We start from the raw sequence: 21,281 nt of genomic DNA, 5'->3' as shown, positions 1-21,281 counted from the left end.
CTTTTAAGCAATATAATATCTGACCTTTCTTCGCAATGTACCACACTACATTGTCAAATTTAAAACATTTATTAACAACATAATGTAGCAATACTTATATCTTCAGTCAATTGGAAACCTAAACAAAATAACCTGCCATCTAGTTTCTGCAGAGCTTGCAAACTGTGGCTTTTTTGTTGACAACGCGAACGTTGTTAACATATACTCACTGGAAATCCAAAATACCGATGGGTCTCCTATGTCTGCAGTTGCCATTGTTGTAAGAGTGGCGTAGCCCCTTTCAGGAATAGGGCAGTGAGTGAGGTGTTTGTGATAAGGTGTGAGTGGGCGAGGTAGAGTGAGGGAGCGTGCATACATGCAGACAGCGACTGAATGGGAGGAGAAGGAGAGGCAAAAGGAGTAGCAGGAGTAGCGACAGCGATAAAGTGTACAATACAGGTTGCTTCTTGACTGTGAATAAAGACAATAACTCCCAGGTATTATTTCCCGACCAGCTAAACAAGTGAAACCCCGAAGGTAAACACAAACTTCGGCCCAGCAGGAAATCATCTCCCCTGTGCTTCCCGACCACGGTCCGGGAGCCGAACAGGAATGGTATAACGCCATGCTTGGCTGGCTGTAGTTAAGTTAGAGGAGGTTGATTTGCAGCACGTTTGTTTTTATCTGCTTAGCAAGCTGACTGGACGTGACACCCGTACTTTTTACCATCTTCAAAACTACTGTTTGACAGTACTCTTGTTCACTACCAGTTTGTTGCACTCCACTGAAGTTACTTCATGCTGCTACTTTCATCCTTCATCTGTTTGCTCTCGTTACCTACTTTTCAATAATTCAATTTTATCAGACAACATCTGCTGACCATTGTGGCAAACCTCCAACTGCAATACTCTTGCATGTGTGTGTGAATGATTTACCTTTGGCAGAGATTCATAGACCTCTACAGGGTCCAAACCACCGGGGCCCAGTCTCTTCTTCTTTGAGTTCCTTCATAGTGCTCTCCATACGAATCTGAGCACAGCTGTGGTTCCTTCAGCAACTCAAACTTCAGCAACATGTCGAGGTACGGTTTGTCTGCAGTCTGACAAGGTCATAGATACAGTTAAAACTCCCCAAAACACACCAACAAAAGTTACATTCCCCATGGCAGGTGACTACTCAGATAAAAGGAACACCTGAGCATGCAGTGCTAGCTACACACCTTGATCAGTGAGAAGAAATGTCTGAAGCAGCCTCTTGGGTCCACCGCAAGTGTCTGGGCCAAATCCAACATTAAAGGGACCTTCCGGCGTAAGTTAATTCGATGCCTTGAACTATGTGCTGGGACGCTATTTATACTGTTGCTGAAGTTTGGCTCTTTTCTCAGCATTATTTGTGACTATGAGTGACATTTTGATGGTGGTTTCTTTTTAGAGGCATAGACTGCAGTGTATTGTTATTGTGCGGCCATATCTGAGGTTGCTTAAACTACATAAGCTAGCGATCGGAAAACTTGATCTGGATTCTGAAAGAAGCTGGTGAATGGTCCTTAACTTAATATTAGGGCTGGGATATTATATCGTTGTCAAGATATGGGACTACATATCGTCTTAGATTTGGCATAAAGGTAATAAATTGTGTTTTTCCTGGTTTTAAAGGCTGCATAACAGTAAAGTGATGTAATATTCTGAACTTACAACTTGTTCTTATACTTGTCTTTAACCACTTTAAATCCACATTATTGACGATAATTTATCAACTATTTCACTGTGTGAAAGGGTCAATATTCATCCCTAAAATATTGTTGCATCAAAGAGCCTATTTGGTCAAAAACATTGCAATGTATGCGTATCAAGACAGTATGGAACCCGAGAACGGCCATGGAGTTTTTTAAAACACTGTTATCTCGTAATAATGACTTATTATCTCGTTATCTCCATATAACAAAAGTTGTTTTCTCATGATAACAAATTAATTTATTTCGTTTTCTCGACATAACAAATGTTGTTTTCTTGTGATAGCGAATTAATTTATTTCTTTATCTCCATATAACAAAGATTGTTTTCTCGTGATAATGAATTAATTAACAACGTGTTTGTCTTGATTTCAACCTACAACAGCTTGCTTGTCATGTATCTTTCCCCTTCTAGCTACAGTCAACTGACAAACTTTCAGTCCTCCTCTAGTGTTTATTTTGACTTTATCTATAGTTGCACGCATAATTCTGACTGGTTTCATAAAATGTGTTCCCTGTCGCTTCCATTTCCCTCTCTTTCCTTTTCTTCTTCTTATAAAGCACCGTTTACCTTACAGTGCTATGCCAGTAGAGTCTGATCCTGAGTCCTGTCTAATATTCTGCCTGCGCTGCTTCCCTTGAGCAAGGCACCGAAGATCTCACATTTAACCTGCGGGATGTCTTCAACACAATATGTACCCTGTGTCACAGTAGAAACGTTGACTTGTTGTGACAGTGCGCAGCCCACAGGATGCACAAGCTCGGCCATGCATTAAGGGTGTAAATATGGGGCGCCCATTAGCTCAGTTGGTGGAGCGGGTGTCCCATGTGCAGAGGCATTGTCCTTGCTGCAGCGGCCCAGGTTTCGAGTCCATCTATGGCCCTTTGCTGCGTGTCACCCCCCTTCATCTTTGAGCTGTCCTATCAATAAAGCCATTAAAAGACCCCAAAAAATACTTGTAAAAACTTGTTTTATTTAGGTTTTCAAACAAGTCTCCATCTTCTTCAGTTGTTCAGAAGAATTCTCCACCTCTGTTTAGCTGTGAAGCTCCAGAAATGTTTTGTAGACTACAAAACTTCACCTGACTTTCCATCAGCATGGGGCTGAGTAAACAATGACTGCATCTTAATTTTTGGGTGAACCTATCCTTTAATTGGACAAAAGTTTAAAACACCCAAACTTTTAAACTGGCTATAACAGAAACGATGACTCCCTGACCTCCAGGAAACATGCTGTGTAGTTTGACGCTCACTAGGTGGCAGACGTGCTTCTTCTGCCATGCAACAGGATACACGCCTCACATGCAGTTTACTGTATGTGCACACACACACACACACACACACACACACAGAAAAGACAGATGTGACCTAAGGGAAGATTTAGTCCAGGTTGTAACCAGGCTGTTTGAGGAGACTGTTGAGGGTCAGTCACACAGGAACACAGAGACCACATCCATAACGTAAATGATATTCACACTGTGAAGTCAATTTCCACAATATAAGGTGGTGATTGTGCACACAAGTGTTGTTTGGAGTGTTTGCTTGTTCACACAGCTGATGTGACGACTATTCTTCTCTAGGTGTTGACTTCTATAAAGCCTTTAAAGAACTCCCACCAGCAAAGGTGTGCGTGATAATGACGAGCAAGTTTTGCAGTACAAGCCATGTGGTGAGAGCATGTTTGTTCAGTGATGTATTCCCACTATCTCTGCAGATGTGGCTGTTTTATTGCAGCCAGATGTTTGTCATTTTTCTGGGATCACACACACACACACACACACATACACACACACAAAAAACACTTTGTAAGTGTTTTGTAAAAAGGTTGGATAAATGTGTGTCTTAGATGAGCTCTGCGATGGGTTTGTTTGCCCGTGGAGAGAAGTATGCTGGTCTGCCTGACTGTGCGGCTCTGGGGGTCCACCACCTGTATAAACAGTGTGTACGAGAATATGAACCAGTAACAACAGCAAACTGAGTTCTCGAAAGAGTCTGAGAGAAGAGAGGAGTTTGAAGAATGATGCAAAAATGAGAGAGGAGCAGTTTACATGAGAGAATTCAGATGTATTTCTACTTATTCTTTATTTACTTCTTGTTCCTACAATAACAAGATGCTCCTACTCTATAGGAGCCGATGGGCTGCTCTAAAGGACTACATACATGTAGTCTCAAAAGTTTGTTTATCTTCCCTCAACTTCTCTTATCGGTTATGTTATACTTTTCATGAACTGAGAGGTAGATGATGGGTAAATGATATAGAGTAAAAAGAGATGATAGAGTAAAAAGAGAAACATGAAGCGTGATAATGACTGGATGGATTCATAACGTTACAGTTAATCAGGAGAGGAATGGGAATGTCTGGTAAGAAGAAAATATATAAAAAATCAAAAATCAAACAAACACAGGACGCAACTGACGGGATGCTTCAATAAATTTGGTTGCATACCCAAAGTTTTGCTCAAAATAAAGTAATAATAACAACAGCAGTAAATCTAACAAGGAGGTGCAGGTTTCATGATAAACTAAATGTACACCTGTATATCAAAATTTGAAAAACAAGCAAAAAAGTTACTTTTTCAAGTTGTCATCTATGTATAAAAACTACATATTATAACCTAAGTATTTAATGTGTGTTTTTTAATTTGTATTATTGTTCTGTTTATATAAAATGCTATCTCACAAACTGTCCAGTGTTGATCTACTGTGGTCAGAGGTAAACCTGGACAACATTTTGATATATTGTGATCGTGAGACTACACGAGACTACGATGTCATAGATTTTGGATATCGTTATTTTGTAGGGTTTTTGTTTGTTTGTTTGTTTGTTTTTTTGCCTCTGGCTTAATGGCTGCATTAGAGTAAAATGATATTTTGTGAAAGCATCAATATTGAGGTTTTTGGTTAATAATAAAGTGACGTGATTTTATCAACCAGCATCATTAATGAGGGGGTTTTAGGGGATATTTCTAATTACTGAAATATATATATATATATATATTGTGTACTTTTTAATATTTTAAAGCCTTATCACCCAGCTTCAGTAAGAAGCTAACAAGTTGAACAGGGGTGACTCTCCTTTACATCTCCTTGTTCTTGTCCTCTTCTGCCGTGCAACTGGAGGAAAAGACCTGAGGTTCCTCCCTTCAGTACCTCTCCACCAATGGGTAAGGTGAGGAAATGAGTCACAAACAAGGAGGGATACACAAAGTATTGACACTTGGCCCTGGGCTGTGGTTCTCAGTCCTGTCAAGCTAAACAGGCGGAAATGTATAACCGGCTTGGATTTTCAAAATAAGCCTCGTAGTAGAAAACATCTGGGCATATTCTTCAAAATATCACATAAATTCGACTTATTCAAAAATACGCGTCGTTAGAGATGCACAGTCATCTAAAATAAACGGCTCTAAATATAAGTTGGTTCAATTTCCCCATCTTTCAGCCGGTTTATTTTTAAATTTTGAAGGCATACAGACGCGGTTTCCGGTACCGCGCGGACATTTTCTAGCTAGCTTAGCACGGCTCGTTAACAGCTGCTTGGTTGCTAGACGACTCAATCTGCCAACAGCGATGTGAAAACAGCAACCTCTGCGTGGAAACAAACTACATTTTAGCGGATTTCAGGAGAGCTATGGTCAGCAGTGTTTATCGCCGGCTCGTTACACGCTGTATCCGCAGTGTTGTGGACTGAAATGTGAGTTGTAGCATAGCTAACGTCTCTTTTGTTGCCCCATGTTTTTAACCACTTAGCACAAGGAGCAACCTGAAGTGCGCTCTTTGACTCAGAGGGGGTGGGAAAATGAGACGATTACACACGGATAAAGTCAAGTTTTCCAACTTAACGTGGCGTTTGCTTGACAGTTATGTTTAGTGCAACTGCTAAGATGTCTCTGGAGGCGAGCGACGTTCAGACAGATGAAGACTGCGAGGAGCTGGTGAGTCCTTCGCTTTGGTTCGGTCGACAATACAACTGACTTGGTTCCTCAGTCTGTAAATTGGTTATTTTAGTAACGAGTTAGGTGCTTATTTAAAGCATGTAGGTCTATTATTTGTCACACTTGTTTCCATGAAGTACTTGTAACCCCCAGTAAGTACACTACACTGCAGTAAGTTAGTCATTGGCAGTTGATATCAGCACTTTTGGCTTGTGACCACTTAAATTGAGGTGAGGTTAGTTTGAATGTATATTTGGGAGCATTTCAATACCATTTGTTTTGTGTTTTTGTTTTTGTGTGTGTGTCAATTTTCTTATTTGAAGCACTTTTAGGCATACACAGTCAGGCATACTGAGGTAAAAAAAAGTGTTCAAGATACCACCAAAAAGCAAGCAGCAGACAGACTGTTTATATCTGTACAAACATCTTAATAATAAATCCCCTCATTTGTATCATCGGACCCCTGGAGTTGGGAACCGCTGGTTTATGAGGTTTAACTTGATCAGTGCAAATTCAGCATAACTAGGACTGCAACAATTAATCGATTAGCTGTCAGCTATTAAATTAATCAGCATCTTTTGGTAATCGATCCTCTCATTACAGCATCTTAAATGTGACTTTTTTTCCTGGTTTCTTTACTCCTTCATGGCAGTAAGATTAATATTTGTGTCAAAACAGAACAGCAAGACATTTAAGGGCCATCATCTTGGGCTCTGGGAAACACTGGTCAACATTTTTTTTTTACCACTTCATGACATTTTGATTCAAGAAATTAGTCAGCAGATTAATCGACAATTAAAATTATTGCATCCTCATCATCCCTAAACACTCACTTCTCTGTCCAACCCAGGTTGAGGATGGCTTCTCTTTCTCTGCTGATATATTGGAAAAGGTACACAAATTAATCATTAATTTATAATTAATCCATTATCTTAATACCTTTTGCTTTTTACATGGTTGTTATTGACCTGCTTTAGACACACACTCTGCCTCATGGAATTAGTTTGTTCACATTGCCTCTGCTTGTTTCTGTTCACTTGCAGAGAACAAGGAGGAAGAGATCTTCTGGCAAGCCTCCGCTTTCTCCAAGTGAGATCTGCTCAGCTGCTTTGCTGGGAATCTTTGCAGATGCTCCAACAAACCCACTTTCTCAAATGTCATGATTGTTTACCTACAGTGTGTATGTATATGTGCAGGGTCTCCGTACCTCTACAGTATGAATGTGAACCCCAGGAGAGCGGCAGTGGCGGCCTGGAGACTGCCGAGGGCCTCCCTTGGGGACACCAGAGGGGACACACCGGGAGAGAGCAGCTCAGCTCGCCTCACATCCCTCAGCAACGGCCATGGTAGGTGCCGCATAAACACACAGACCGTGTCTGTCCTCTGGAGGGATGGTGGGAGGGTTGGATGGGAAGAAAGATGGATAGATGGAGAAGTGGTTTGGTTGACTTTGTAGGTGTTCCGCTTGCTTCCGATGTCTTTGGGAAACTGATGATGAGCAGCACTGCGAGTGTTGAAGCAGAATTTAATTTGGCTTGATCTTGCTGGGATTTTATAAAGTCAAAATCAGTTCTAAATTTTTCTGCCAAATAGAATAACTCTACAACAACCTGACAAACACCTAATCTAACATGTATTTGCAAATACAGTCAGTTGCCAGTTTATGAGGTACACCGAGATAAACCGGATTCAGTGAAATAAATCCTTCCTTCATGAAGGTTTGGTTATAACGTTCAGTTTTTGTTGTAACTGTTTTAGAGAGATGGTGATTCTGTATGATAACTTTGGAGAAAGCAGTTTGTGGTGCTGTTCCAGCCTGTCTTGATAATTATGCTGTTCATGTATTGCACATATCTTACAGACTTATGGATGTACAGTATGTACATGACCTCAATTATTTTTGTATAGCCTGTGGTAATATTCATGTTTGTTTACATAAGAATTTCTCAAATGTTTTTGCCAACATGATGCAAAAATAAGCAGCAGGGTTTTCCCTGACATTTTAAGACTTAAGCTAAATATTATGATATTCAGCTTCTATTAAAATATCCCATTTTAAATTCAGTGTTTAAATATAAGGAATTAACATTTAATTTCTCTTTCAATAGGTGTTCTTGTTTTTTTTAATATGCTGTCATATTATTATAATTATATGATCCATAATATGGTTTTAATTGACAATGACATTGCTCAATTAAGTTATTTCTCAGATGATGTATTATCCAAGAAAAAGCAGTCGTTGTGTCAGGCCGAGAACTGCACTGTATCCTTTACTGTGAAGTTTTTCTGCTGATAGAAATGGCCTTGACGATATGATAGAAGCACAGCATGTTTATCAGTGTTTTCCTTTTCCGAGAACAACTGCCGGAAATTAAAGTGTAATTTGAACCCTTCGCAAAAGGAAAAAGCAAAAACAAGCTAAAAATCTTCTGTAGAGCTGCCAATTCTCTCTTTATTATCTCTGTACTTTATTGCACTCTCCACACTTGTTATTTGATCTGTTTCTATATAGAAACCTTGAATAGGTGGACCTTGAGGGAGCTTGCTCTCATGGGTGTTAAATGCGTGAGTCAGACAAAGTATTGATTCGTGTTGGGAAATATCTCAAACCTCTCTCTGTCTGCCTCTTTTTCAGATGCGTCCCAGACGCTGAGATCAGAGTGCGACGTCACACCAGAGCTTCTCAAACAGACCTTGAGCATGAGGCGGCACAAACATCTCCACTCTGGATCCAATGGTGAGAGAATGCGTAGGTGTGTGAGAATAAGAAGCAGAGTGAGGAGAAGTAGAGATGGGCTGAGGTGAAGTCTAAGGAGACAGGATCCAAAAGCAGACTGGACATGGAGGGTGGCATGATATCAGCACCACCGGATGTTTCATAACTGTGTGATTATGCAGCATCTCCCTATGCGTCCCTCTCTGTTGCAGGCTTCACCTTCAGCACAGGTGACCACAGAGATAAGGAGGACATGAATGATGAGATTATACGGCTCAAAAAGGTAAATTCACCATGAGTGCTGTGTACGTTATGGGCTTTGGATGATATGAAAATGATGAAAAACATATTAGTTAATATCTAGTTGTCAGTAGTAGCGAGGTGGGTGATTTTTCTTCTGCAGTGAAGTTTGGAGTAAAGCTTTAGTGTAATGTGACATGTACATCTCTGGTCTGCTGAAATGGCCAAGAGCAATGTATTCAGCAGTTTGTAGTTGACTCAGACTTTCATTCCTCTGCAAAGGCTAAGGCTTATTTAGATTGGACATTTAATGATTTCCATTTGCACTCTTTTTTACGTTGAACTTTTCCTTTATGCCTCTCTAAATGTATGATCAATCTCTTGTGCTTTACTCTGCAGAGTCTCCACGCACAGAAGTCTGACAACCAGAAAATGAAAGCCAAACTACGCCGCCTAGAGGAGGACAACGCTAAAAGAGAGAAACAAATAGAAGAACTGTTGGATCCCACTAAAGTGCGGTCACTAAATCGTTTCAGTGTTTTGTCATAGAAACTTTTTAAGACACAAGTTAAAAACCTTTATTTTTTTCCTGCAGGGATCTGAATACACTCGTAGTTTGGTGGATAAGAAAAAAGAAGGGAGTGTGGTGAGTGCGTCCAGTCTGTTAACAAACATACCACAGACAGCTTTTATGACTGATCATCTCACACACATTTTGTAACATTGATTCTGTCCATTAAGGTTCTCAATGGGCTGAAGCAGAGAATCCTGAAGCTGGAGCAGCAGTGTAGAGAGAAAGAAAACGCTCTGAGGTAAAATACACCGTGTCGTCATTGCATAAGTTCACTTGGTTTATGACAGAAACAGCATCCTTTACAGGTTACTTACTTTTTCCCCCCAGTAAACTACAAAGTGAGCTGAGGACCACCGCCCTGGAGGAGCTGAAGATCACAGTAGAAACCTACTTTGAAGAGGTAATGTCCATTTTCCTCGCACTCAGGCTGCTTCTGTGCGCTTGTTAAATTCCCCAGACATTAGAATGTCAAGTGAAGTGTTGGCCCATGAAATGATACCTTCTCAGTGCAGGTACGTTTACTTCCCTTTTATCCAAAGGTCATCAGGGTTTTGAGGGATACAATGCAATACGAGAGTGAAATCAATGAATCATGCCATCAGATTGAAAGACAGCACTCTTATATAAAGATAGGGAAAAAGACCCCTTGAGTGTGTCTTGTCTTTCAGATCCAGAGGCTGAGGATTCTTCTCGAAGCTGCAGAGAAAAGGTAAGCTGATATATCATCTGATCGGTTTCAGCTTCCAGTTCTACTTTTGATTTGAGGACATCACACAAAGCTGTAACAACATCTAGATAAATTATGTTCCAGGGCTGCGACTGAACGTTTCCATTGGTAGCACCAATGCGCCTGATATTGTGTAAATGAAATATTGTTTTCCCTCCCTCTGTCTTTCTGTGTGCAGTAGTCGAGCAGAGAGTAAATGCTCACAGAGGCAGCAGAAAGCTTTGAGCTCCACGGTTCATCGTCTGTCTGAGAACCTGAAGCAGCTCCAACAGGAGAACTCGGCGCTCAGAGAGGAGCTCGACACCGACAGTCCTGCAGGAGGAATCAAAGGTGCTTTTTCACGCAACAAAACCACACTGACTGGCCAGATTAAAAGACATTTACTTCATTTATTCCTTTTAGTTTTACTTTTGAAATTGAATTTCCTCCGGGATCACTTGAATTTCCTCCGGGATCAATAAAGTATCTATCTATCTATCTATCTATCTATCTATCTATCTATCTATCTATCTATCTATCTATCTATCTATCTATCTATCTTTTGCTGTACCACCACTAAACAAAAGTTTCCAGCTCTTCATCTCTGCAGAAACTGTGTTAGGAGACTGTTTACAATGTTATTGTTGAGCTAAAACAATAATATACCAGGAAGGAGTATGATATTTTGCTTTTCAAATTAAGATGGATATTCAGGTAATGCTAATGTATTTTGTTTTATAACCAAACATTTAAAAAGTTATTTGAAAAGTTAAATTTTTGGGTTGGAATTGAGGAGCAGTGTGTAAAGAATAATGTGAATACGTTGTAATGCAAATTGAAATAAAAAAGAAACATTATAGAAATTAATAAAACACAATAACTCAGCATTAATCACAGGACCTGTTAACAGAGTAGCTACATACCAGTTTATTCAGCCTTTCTAAAGTTCTGAATGTGATTAATTCATCCAAATCTGTACAGTTATGGGTCTGTTTAGACTAGAGAGTCAATAGGTCTATTACTCGATTTAAAAAAAAAAAGAAGTTAATTGCCAATTATTTTGATAATCGATTAATTCTTTCTGCATTTTTCTAGCAAAATACAAGAGATTTGCTTGTTCCAGCTTCTTAAATGTGAGGATTTGTTGTATTTCTTTTTCATCTTGGATAGTAAATGATTTTGAAGATGTCACTTTGAATTGTGGGAAAGGTGAACAGCATTTAAAACATATATATATTTTTTAATAAGTTGCAGCTGTAGTGTACAGTAGTGTCCCCATGCACTCAGTCTGGCTTAATGTGTATGTGTTTGTGTCCTAGGTTACAGAGAGTGGAGTAAACAGAGACTGTTGCGAAGGCTGTTGGAGGTGGAGAAGGTGAGGGAAAACTTTAACTAGCTATCCATCTAAACACACACAGTCAGACAGTAGCTTCATCACCGACCGACTCCTCTCTCCTCCAATCAGAGGCTGGAGGACAGCAGAAGACACGCCCAGTCAGCAAAGAGTAGCAGCCGATTGGATCAGGAGGTCCAGGCCACGCCAAATGTCATTCCGGGGTTTACCATGGCAACAGAGGCAGTTGTCTCCGTGGGAACTTGCACTGAGGAGGGAGAGGAGGTGTCTGAGCTGAGAGAACGCCTCAGCCAATTGGAGAAGGAGAGGGCGGGGCTTCAAGAGATGCTGACAAGTAAAGAGTGAGTGAGCAGAAACCTGAGGCCACTCACTTCACCTGCAGCCTTTATGATGCACAGTGTATCCATGTTTTCAAACCATAATAAATGTTATACATCTAAATTCATGACACACACCTGAGAGAGAAAACACTTTAAGTTGATTAATCAGACTGTTAGACTTAATCTGTGCTGTGTTTGTGTTTCAGTGATGAACTGAGACAGTTGAGGACAGAAAGAGAAGAACTGGAGAAAGAGACAGAACGATGGAAAGCCGAACAGACAAAAGAACGAGACAAAGAGAGACGGGAGCACAGGTATGTTTTCATAGCTTTTTCATTTGACTCATCATACCATATATGGATCATTGTATCTCAAATCAATAGTAACCTACATGCATATATTTCTTGGCATGTGCTTTGGTATCAGACTGTCAGATTTACATATGAAACAGTCATTTTATGGGGAAATCTGCTTAGGCCCATCACACAGATCACAGTTAATGCCTCTGCTACACAGGTGCTTTGTAGTTCCATAAAAAATGTCCCAGCAGACACATCATGGAGATCCACTGGTGTATTGTGTGAATGCTAATTATGTCTAAGTATGTAACAGCCTGGGAAGAACCAGAGACGACTGAAAGAGACGTGGTGGAGTGGATGATGGTCAAATCAATATTATAAAGAATTTTTTTGTTTGTTTCCAGTCACAGTTGTCTTTCTGTGAGTTCATCAATGAAAGGAGTCCCCTGTGCAAACCTTTGAGAAATCCTTTCCGTACTTTTTGTGTAATCGTTCTGACAAACCAACCAACCAACAAACAAATGAATGAAAAACCAAAATCAAAACCAAAGACCTGGGTTTGGAAAGCCTCAGCTAATTTATGGTTAATTGTTGGACATCTACATCTTCTACAGTTGCTCGTCATGTTTTGTCACCACTTCCTTTTGCATTATTTGTGTCTCTCAGACAGGAATTGGACCAGTTGAGAGCAAGGATCCAAACTCTGGAAGATGGAAGTGAACCTGCACACGCTGAGCCCTCCTCTGCCTCTGCATCATCGCCAGAGGACAATGAAGGTGCTCAGGATGGAGCAGGTGTGGGAGAAGAGAGGGAAACTGGCAGTAAAGAAGAGGAGGAGGGGGCGGGAGATGAAGAAATGGGTACAGATGCAGGGATGCGAGAAAGAGAGAAGGCAGCATTGGTCATCCAGACACACTGGAGGGAGCACAGAAATAGGGTAGGTAACACACCACAGTTATGTAAAAGAAGATGTTCATGTAAGAAATATATTATATAAGAATATCTTTGTCTCAGACCTTCTCCTTCCATCTCTGACTGTTTGCATTCTATGTTAAGGACATTGTGATGTTGCAGTCAGCACTTAGAGGCCACCTCCTCCGAGAGTCACAGCTCAAGGACCTGCTGAACGACACACAGAGAAAGGTCTCACACACACACACACACACACACACACACACACACACACACACACACACACACACACACACACACACACACACACACACCAAACGCTTCTATATAGACTCACAGTCTCACAGTCAGTGAATCGTGTTTCACTTCAGAGTCATCGTATTCAAATAACACCAGTACTTTATAAACAATCAGAGCTGCATTTTGTCATCATTCTTCAAACTTGACAAATATGTTTAAGTTAAACATTCTCACAGTTTTACACTACAGAGGGAGCTGTAGTCCTCAAAACAAATCTGTTTCTGATTCTGACAATGTTCTTTTCTCTGTAATATTGTTGCACAATGATGTCTTTAGTAATTCTGGACATTTCCTGAATTCTGCAGATTTCCATTCTGGATTTATTTTAATTGAAAATAATTGAAATTGGCAATAATTAAGATGTCTTTAGAATGAGTAACAGAATCTTCTAATATTGGGAAAGAGGACCAGCTGGTCTGCGTACAGCCACAAGGTGGAGCTGTTGTCCTGGTCAACACTTTATAGATGATGGAGGTTTTTTTTTTGGCAAAGGAGCCTCAGATGAGTTGAATCTAACAGGCGGTTTGTGGGACACACAAGGACACTCTTTCCCAGGACATGTGAATCATGACTGTTGTGATTCTGAAAGGAATGGTCTGGAATGGTCTATCAGGATGTTTGTTTTATGAAACCACAAAGAATTCGCCAGTGACAAACACGCTTTGAATCATTTAATCTTCAACCAACCACTGAATTGAACTGTAAGGCTCTGATACCTTCCTTTTCATCCTTCTTAACTTCTCATATTCCTCATGTAACCCTGTTTCTTTCTGCTCCGTCTCTTCCTGATCTTGTCTTCTCAGGCTGTAGAAGCAACAGACCGTGGCGATGTTACACCCTCTGCTGTAGAAGGAGAGCTGGACGCGGCCTCCCTGACGATGATCCAGTCTGCATTCAGGGGACACCTGACTCGCTGTAGTCTCGTAATAGAGAGGTGATTCATGTTGCCACATAAAATGCCTTTAAATGAAAGATCCAGTCCGACGTGCATTGTATTTAACTGTGTGTGTGTGTGTGTTTATGTGTTTGTGTATTAGCTCCGGGGTCCCTGAGCCTTCTCTGATGGGAAACAGTTTGCCTGCACTGGTACCGAGAAGAAATCGCTCAACACACACGTCCATCAGAACAGGTGAGGTTGATGCTTTCAGAACTTTTCTCAAGCTTTTATCTGCTTTAAATCAACATTCAAATGCTCCACAGCTTTTTTTTTTTTAATGGCATGTCTGGTCATTCTGTTTAAACCCAATATTTCTGCACAGTTACAAATAAAGGTGAGGACACATTGATATTATTAGAATTCAAATATCTGTAGAGTTTGAATCCAGTGATGGCTGGCTGACGTGATCCAAATTTTTCTACTAGTTTAAATGTATTCATAAAAGACAATTGGCATTGTCCATACAATTGAAAATATTTTCATTATTTGGATGAGGTATGTAAATTGTGCCCTGAAGGGCTCAAAACTAAATGTAGTGTTTTGTTGCCAAGGTGCTGCATCCCTCCATAAAGACGCTGGGAAACAGGCAGAGGAGGAGGAACCCTGGCTCGACTCTAAAACAGGTCAGAGAGAGATGACCTGTCCTGTTTCTGGCTGTTAAAAGCACGTACGATCACATTAAAATGTTTACTAGAGGAAAATATACTGAGAAAGAAAGAGGCTTGATAAAATTGCAAATATTCACGTGAGAATATACAAATTACGACTTAAGATTCTATCGATCGCACCTTCTGTCGTGTTGAGTTGCAATTAGAATATAATGATGTCTGTGAGAGGATCTAGTTTATTTGTATATGGCGTCACGGTGATTGAGCACAGCCGTACCTGTTTCTCCCGCAGACCAAACAGAGCTTCGCTGCACAGCCGAGTCCGCTGGAGCCGCCGCAGTTGAGTCCGATGACTCTGATGACATCATCGTGTCTCCGTCACGTCCTCTGAGAAGCAGAGAAGTCTTAATGTTATAAACCTTCTGGAATTGTGCGTGTGCGTGTGTTTCTGTGTGTGAGAGGATGAAGGCAGGAGGAGTTTCTGCCGGTTTCTACTCGCAGCCTGTATGTCACAGACTTGCACAGTCACATTGTACCAAATCACGATGGTTCTGGGTTCTTACTGAACCTGCAACTGTAAGCTGGGATGTTCCAGTATTAGTCAGGATGATGCATTTACAATAATCGCTAACTGCTGATTGTTTGGCTGCGTAAGCGCATTTTTTTTTTCCCCCACAGTAATAACCAGAACATTCTGGACAGTTGGGTGCAGGGTCCTTTACGACATAAAGTTAAGAGGCACATAAATGCCGATGTGAAAATAAAAGATGTCTCGGTGTTAAGATGAGGCTACACGATGGAAAGCACTCACTACTACTACACATCCCCTGTAACTTTAAGCTCTTTGTGGTTTATCATTTCAGCAAAATAGGCCGTTCCAATAGTCTCATGTTTTTTCAATGATTGTTTTAGTTTGCCAAAGTGCCTACTTCAAGGATACTCTTAAGAGGAGACACTACAGGTGGATTGGGGACATTTTTAACTTACAGATCTCATGAATCTTCCCCAATTTATTACTAACATTAAGAATCACTTTTTATATTACAAGCTCTCTAAAATGTTCTGTTTTAAATATGCAACTGATACACGATATATGAACAAACTCCTCAGTCAGAATACAGACGGGAACAAAAGTGGAAGGTTTGGTGTCGGTAAGTCCAACTGAAGAGGATACTTGTAGCTCAGAAATTTTTTAAAAATGTAACTGTTTGCTGCTTCCAATTCCGTTGGTTGTCCGTTTGAGGTGCTAAAAGCTCGTCCTTCCTGGAGTCAGCAACCTCCCCAGCCTGGATGGCATCACTGTGATAGTTTCTTGGCCGTTAAGTGGGAAGGAATCAGTTTGCTGTAAACAGACCTTGTTGTGGAAATTTTAAAACCATCCGGTCTATTAAAAAATGACACCTGTAGTTTCTCCTCTTAATGTCTGGTAGTACATGTAGTCATTTTTCTCACATCATTGTACATTTGTCTGGATTTCACAGGATAAAAATAATGAATGAAATATATTTTGACAGGCCGGGTTTGTAACACATGAACACCATTACATCAAATCGATCACGTGTGCTTCATAAATGATGGCTGATTCTGAGGTGTGACTGAGGGAGGATTTTCAACTGATGCACTATTGAGTCAAACTGTGAATAAATTATGGATCAGTCTGCTGCAATACGAAGCACACAGTCAGTACAGGGGAGGACACGCAGGCAGTTCGTCTGATGCCAATGATGTTTGTTCTTGAAACAGACGAATGTCGGGAGGTCAACAGAGAGGATGGACGAGTGCCGGACTCCCCACATGATGTGTGTAACTTAATTTCAATTGATTAATTCAATTAAATGCTGTTTTTATAATAAGAACTTTGTGACTGATGTGGTTCTTGCTGGAAAGCAGCGATGGGACGTACTGAGGTATATTTACTGAAGTACTGTACAGGGAAAAGTCCTGAGGTAGGAGGTTTTTTTTTTTTTTTTTTTAAATCTGTGATATCCAGCAGAATCTCTTCCCACAGCGATCACACACTTGAGTTTGTCAACTTTAAGTTACAAGAGTGATTTCAAGCTCTGACATTTTTCCTGCATTTAACATTGTTCACCCTCACAGTTTTTCTATGTAAAAATACCTGAACAAAGTCAATATAGCTCTCAAGTAAATGTAGCTGATTAAAGATTACAATAGTTTTTCATGAAATGTAGTGAAGTAGAAGTACATGTAGCTTAAAATGAAACTTATTACAGCACAAAAACAGTTTATTTTCTTTATTTAATTGAGGCTTTACAGCTTTAGACTTCAGTTTGAACCTTGTGGCTTTATTGTGTGAATAAATACATGGGATGAAAAAAACATCAGAACACCATGTAAAACACAAAAGTACGTAAAAGTATAAAATCAGATGACATGCTGACTAACATACGGTGGCCTCATCTCAATGGTAAATTGTACACATTCACTTACAGAGACTTAGCTGTTGCACACAGCATTTCATTGATGGTTTGTCCTGTGTGAGCTGATCCTCTGCTGTTTTTCTGAGGATGTGATTTGAGCAAAACTGCTGCAACAATGCAGCTCCTCACCTCTGACAGTTATCTGATGAACCTTAGCAGCTGACACAGACTAAAACATCTCTGATAGCTGTTGAAGTTCTACTGCTCCTCACCAGGATATATATTAATAATCTGTAACAGTGATTGATGTTGGAACATTGAGCTATTTACCACGTATCTTATCTTATCTTATCTATCCCTTACAGCAGGTTTAAGTCTGAACAACCTCCTGGGTTTCGCAGGTACTCAGATTTTCACCTTCGTGTATTCTTACGTGTCTTTTCATCTGTGACATCCAAGAGAATTTCTGGCCGCAGGTTTGGCAAAGGTAAGGCTTCTCACCTGTGTGTACACTCATGTGGTCCAACAAGATATGGCTACGTTTGAAAGCTTTACCACAGGTGTTGCAACGGTACGGCTTCTCACCGGTGTGGATTTTCATGTGGCGCAACAAGTTACTAGAAGATCTGAAATCCTTTCCACAGGTTTTGCAAGGAAATGGCTTCTCACCTGTGTGAACTCTCATATGAAGAATTAATGATTTTCTAATTCTGAATCTTTTCCCACAGCAGTTGCAAGAAAATGGTTTCTCACCTGTGTGCACTGTAACATGAGCATTGAAGTCGCACTTCTGCTTAAAATCTCTCCCACATGTGTCACATCTGTAGGGCTTTTCATTATTGTGAGCATTATGTCTTTTCTTTGATTTTTGCTTTGTAGCTCTAGTTGATCCTGAGTCTCCATGTTTGCCTCCTTCCTGATTTTGGCTCTCAGCTACATGAGAGTTGTGAGGGAGGAGCAGGTGGTCACTGTTTGGTTCTGGTCCACTGTGGTCACTGTCTTCATAAGGAGGAATCAACATAGAGGTATCAGTCTCCTGCTTCAGAACAAGCTGCTCTCCCTCCTGACTGCTGCAGAGTTCCTCCTGCTCCTCTTTAATCTGTGGAGGTTCTGGTTCCTCTCGGTCCAGACTGGAGTTCCTCTCCTGGTTACAGAGCAGCTGGTCAGTGAGAACCTCGTCCTCCGTACAGACACGCTGCTGTGGGAGCTCTGGAGGGACACAGAGTAAAAGGAAGCGGAGACTACTGTGATGGTGAATAACAAATACACACAGGCGAGCAGATTAGGACCTCTGAGTATTTAGACATTCGGGACAACACACACATACATGAAAGGATTTCTAATTATTGTCTTAAATTATCGCGTTTTGCTCACCTATCCTGAATAATTTCATTTCGGGTTTCCAGACATCCAGCAGTTTGCGCTGACGGTCGATCTCCTCCTCGTACTCGAAGATAGTTTTCTGAAAAACTCCGAATATTTCTTCAGCAGCAGCAGTTAGTCGCTCGTTGATGAAACCTCTCAAACACTCGACAGAAGACATTTTTAATGAATAACGACGAAGTCAGCTCCAAGGTTGACAGATAAACCAGCGTATTTGCGCGTTGTGAAAACATGAAAATTCGGCGACTATCAACGGTATTTTGTTTACTTCCGCGTGGTGTTACACTGTTAACGGTCCGTCAGTGGAATTTATGTTTAGTTTTGTTCCGCTCACAGTTGGTGGCATTTTAGCAGACCGTGTTTTGACCCTTTTCATCAGGGCTGTAACAGTTTGTATCTCAGTATCATTTAAATCATTTCATGCCAACTCACCCAGAATTAAGTTGACTTCCAGTTCATGTCATGGATTTTCTCTTAAGAGCATTTTTTCTGTATTTAACATTGTTCACCCTCAGAGTTGTTTTTGTATGTAATTTACCAAAGTAAATATAGCTCTCAAGTAAATGTAGCCGCTTAAAGACTACAAAAGTTTTCGTGAAATGTAGCAAAAGTAGAAGTACATGTAACGTGAAATGAAACTACTTAAAGCACAAAAACTGTTTATTTAATTGAAGCTTTACAACTTTAGACTTCAATTTGAATCTTGTAGCTTTATTGTGAGAGTAAATACACAAAAACAAAAAACAAAAAACAAAACAAAAAACAGCAGAACACCACATAAAACACAAAAGTACATAAAAGTATAAATTCAGATGACGTGCTGCTGGCAAAAGGCTCCAACACCACTAGAGAGTTTGTCAGCTTCAGCAAAGTTCACAGTCCACTCATGTTACTGAAGTAGTGAACACAAATAATTCAAAAGTTCAAAGATGTTCTGCATTGTACGGTGGCCTCATCTCAGTGGTAAATTGTACACATTCACTTACAGAGACTTAGCTGTTGCGAACAGCATTTCATTGATGGTTTGTCCTGTGTGAGCTGATCCTCTGCTGTTTTTCTGAGGATGTGATTTGAGCAAAACTGCTGCAACAACGCAGCTCCTCACCTCTGACAGTTATCTGATGAACCTTAGCAGCTGACACAGACTAAAACATCTCTGATAGCTGTTGAAGTTATACTGCTCCTCACCAGGACATGTAGTAATGATTAAAGCCACTGTAACTGTTGTTTTAGGTTCAGCTAACTTTGTGTCCATTCTCCAGTTTACAATCCCCTCTCTCCTCTTATCGTCACCACATGAATGTGCAGCAGTAATCATCAGACATGACAGCCAACAGGAGGTTCCTGCTCTCTGAGTGTTCAGAAACAGAGAGGATCGCCTCTTTCTTGAGTTCTCTGTCCTGATTGGATAGCGCGGTCAGAGAGACCAGAAAATGTCTATTCTCTTGTACTGCATGAACAGGTGGAGGAGTGACATGGGTTACTAGAGAAACAATCTGTAACTGTGATTGATGTTGGAATGTAGCACTCTTTAACACTGATGATAATGACAAAATATCCCTTACAGCAGGTTTAAGTCTGAACAGCCTCCTGGGTTTTGCGGGTACTCACATTTTTACGTTCATGTATTCTTACGTGTCTTTTCATCTTTGACCGCCAAGAGAATTGCTTGCCGCAGGTTTGGCAAAGGTACGGCTTCTCACCTGTGTGAACTTTCATGTGGCTGAACAAGTTACTACAAGATCTGAATTCCTTTCCACAGGTTTTGCAATAAAATGGCTTCTCACCTGTGTGGAGTCTCATGTGGACCATCAAGTTACGAGAAGTTGTGAAATCCTTTCCACAGGTTTTGCAAGAAAATGGCCTCTCACCTGTGTGGACTCTCATATGAAGAATTAATGATTTTCTCATTCTGAAGCTTTTCCCACAGGTGTTGCAAGAAAATGGCCTTTCACCTGTGTGAATCGTAAGGTGAGCATTTAAGTAACTTTTCTGCAGAAAATCTCTCCCACATGTGTCACATTTAAAGGGCTTTTCATTTTTGTGAGCATTATGTCTTTTCTTTGATTTTTTCTTTGCAGCTTTAGTTAATCCCGAGTCTCCATGTTTGCCTCCTTTCTGATTTTGGCTCTCAGCTACATGAGAGTTGTGAGGGAGGAGCTGGTGGTCACTGTTTGGTTCTGGTCCACTGTGGTCACTTTCTTCATAAGGAGGAATCAACATAGAGGTATCAGTCTCCTGCTTCAGAACAAGCTGCTCTCCCTCCTGACTGCTGCAGAGTTCCTCCTGCTCCTCTTTAATCTGTGGAGGTTCTGGTTCCTCTCGGTCCAGACTGGAGTTCCTCTCCTGGTTACAGAGCAGCTGGTCAGTGAGAACCTCGTCCTCCGTACAGACACGCTGCTGTGGGAGCTCTGGAGGGACACAGAGTAAAAGGAAGCGGAGACTACTGTGATGGTGAATAACAAATACACACAGGCGAGCAGATTAACACCCCTGAGTATTTATCCCAGTTTTATCTGGGATTATATACGACACGAATTTCTCTCTCGTGTTAAAATAATGAAGTGTTACTCACCTATCCTGTGTAACTTTATTTCTGGTTTCCAAAAGATATCCAGCAGTTTGCGCTGACGGTCGATCTCCTCCTCGTACTTGACGATAGTTTTCTGAAAAACTCCGAATATTTCTTCAGCAGCAGCAGTTAGTCGCTCGTTGATGAAACCTCTCAAACACTCGACGGAAGACATTTTTAATGTATAACAACGAATTCAGCTCCAAGGTTGACAGATAAACCACCGTGTTTCAGTGAAAACATGAAAGTTCGACCAGTATCAACGGTCTTTTGTTTACTTCCGCGTGGTGTTACACTGTTCACGTTCCGTCGGTGGAATTTATGTTTACTTTAGTT

The 21,281-nt window shown here is 40.7% G+C and overlaps 3 protein-coding genes across 3 annotated transcripts; 1 reads left to right on the top strand and 2 right to left on the bottom strand.

Annotated features, from left to right (window-relative positions):
* Positions 1 to 5,192: 5,192 nt before the first annotated feature.
* On the top strand, positions 5,193 to 15,245 carry iqce (IQ motif containing E). Its single transcript, XM_037093571.1, has 22 exons — positions 5,193 to 5,402; positions 5,570 to 5,643; positions 6,494 to 6,535; positions 6,687 to 6,732; positions 6,840 to 6,989; positions 8,279 to 8,380; positions 8,572 to 8,642; positions 8,999 to 9,112; positions 9,195 to 9,245; positions 9,341 to 9,411; positions 9,501 to 9,573; positions 9,842 to 9,882; positions 10,079 to 10,230; positions 11,199 to 11,254; positions 11,345 to 11,574; positions 11,760 to 11,867; positions 12,519 to 12,789; positions 12,909 to 12,995; positions 13,868 to 13,998; positions 14,102 to 14,193; positions 14,553 to 14,624; positions 14,902 to 15,245. Exons 2-22 carry the CDS (start codon positions 5,572 to 5,574, stop codon positions 15,024 to 15,026), a joined length of 2,157 nt encoding a protein of 718 aa, XP_036949466.1. The 5' UTR covers positions 5,193 to 5,402; positions 5,570 to 5,571; the 3' UTR covers positions 15,027 to 15,245.
* Positions 15,246 to 16,849: 1,604 nt separating this feature from the next.
* Positions 16,850 to 18,676, bottom strand: LOC119017331 (zinc finger protein 664-like). The gene is made up of 2 exons (XM_037093977.1): positions 18,365 to 18,676; positions 16,850 to 18,199 (listed from the first exon to the last, which is right to left on the bottom strand). The coding sequence occupies exons 1-2, from the start codon at positions 18,531 to 18,533 to the stop codon at positions 17,361 to 17,363; spliced, it is 1,008 nt and encodes a 335-aa protein (XP_036949872.1). The 5' UTR covers positions 18,534 to 18,676; the 3' UTR covers positions 16,850 to 17,360.
* A 387-nt stretch (positions 18,677 to 19,063) lies between these two features.
* LOC119017304 (zinc finger protein 239-like) lies at positions 19,064 to 21,271 on the bottom strand. The gene is made up of 2 exons (XM_037093951.1): positions 20,949 to 21,271; positions 19,064 to 20,784 (listed from the first exon to the last, which is right to left on the bottom strand). The coding sequence occupies exons 1-2, from the start codon at positions 21,118 to 21,120 to the stop codon at positions 19,946 to 19,948; spliced, it is 1,011 nt and encodes a 336-aa protein (XP_036949846.1). The 5' UTR covers positions 21,121 to 21,271; the 3' UTR covers positions 19,064 to 19,945.
* Between the last annotated feature and the right edge of the window lie 10 nt (positions 21,272 to 21,281).

Source organism: Acanthopagrus latus, chromosome 1 (assembly GCF_904848185.1).
Source record: "Acanthopagrus latus isolate v.2019 chromosome 1, fAcaLat1.1, whole genome shotgun sequence".
Lineage (NCBI taxonomy): Eukaryota > Metazoa > Chordata > Actinopteri > Spariformes > Sparidae > Acanthopagrus > Acanthopagrus latus.
The sequence above is the reverse complement of the archived record's forward strand: the minus strand, read 5'-3'. Positions and strand labels throughout refer to the sequence as shown.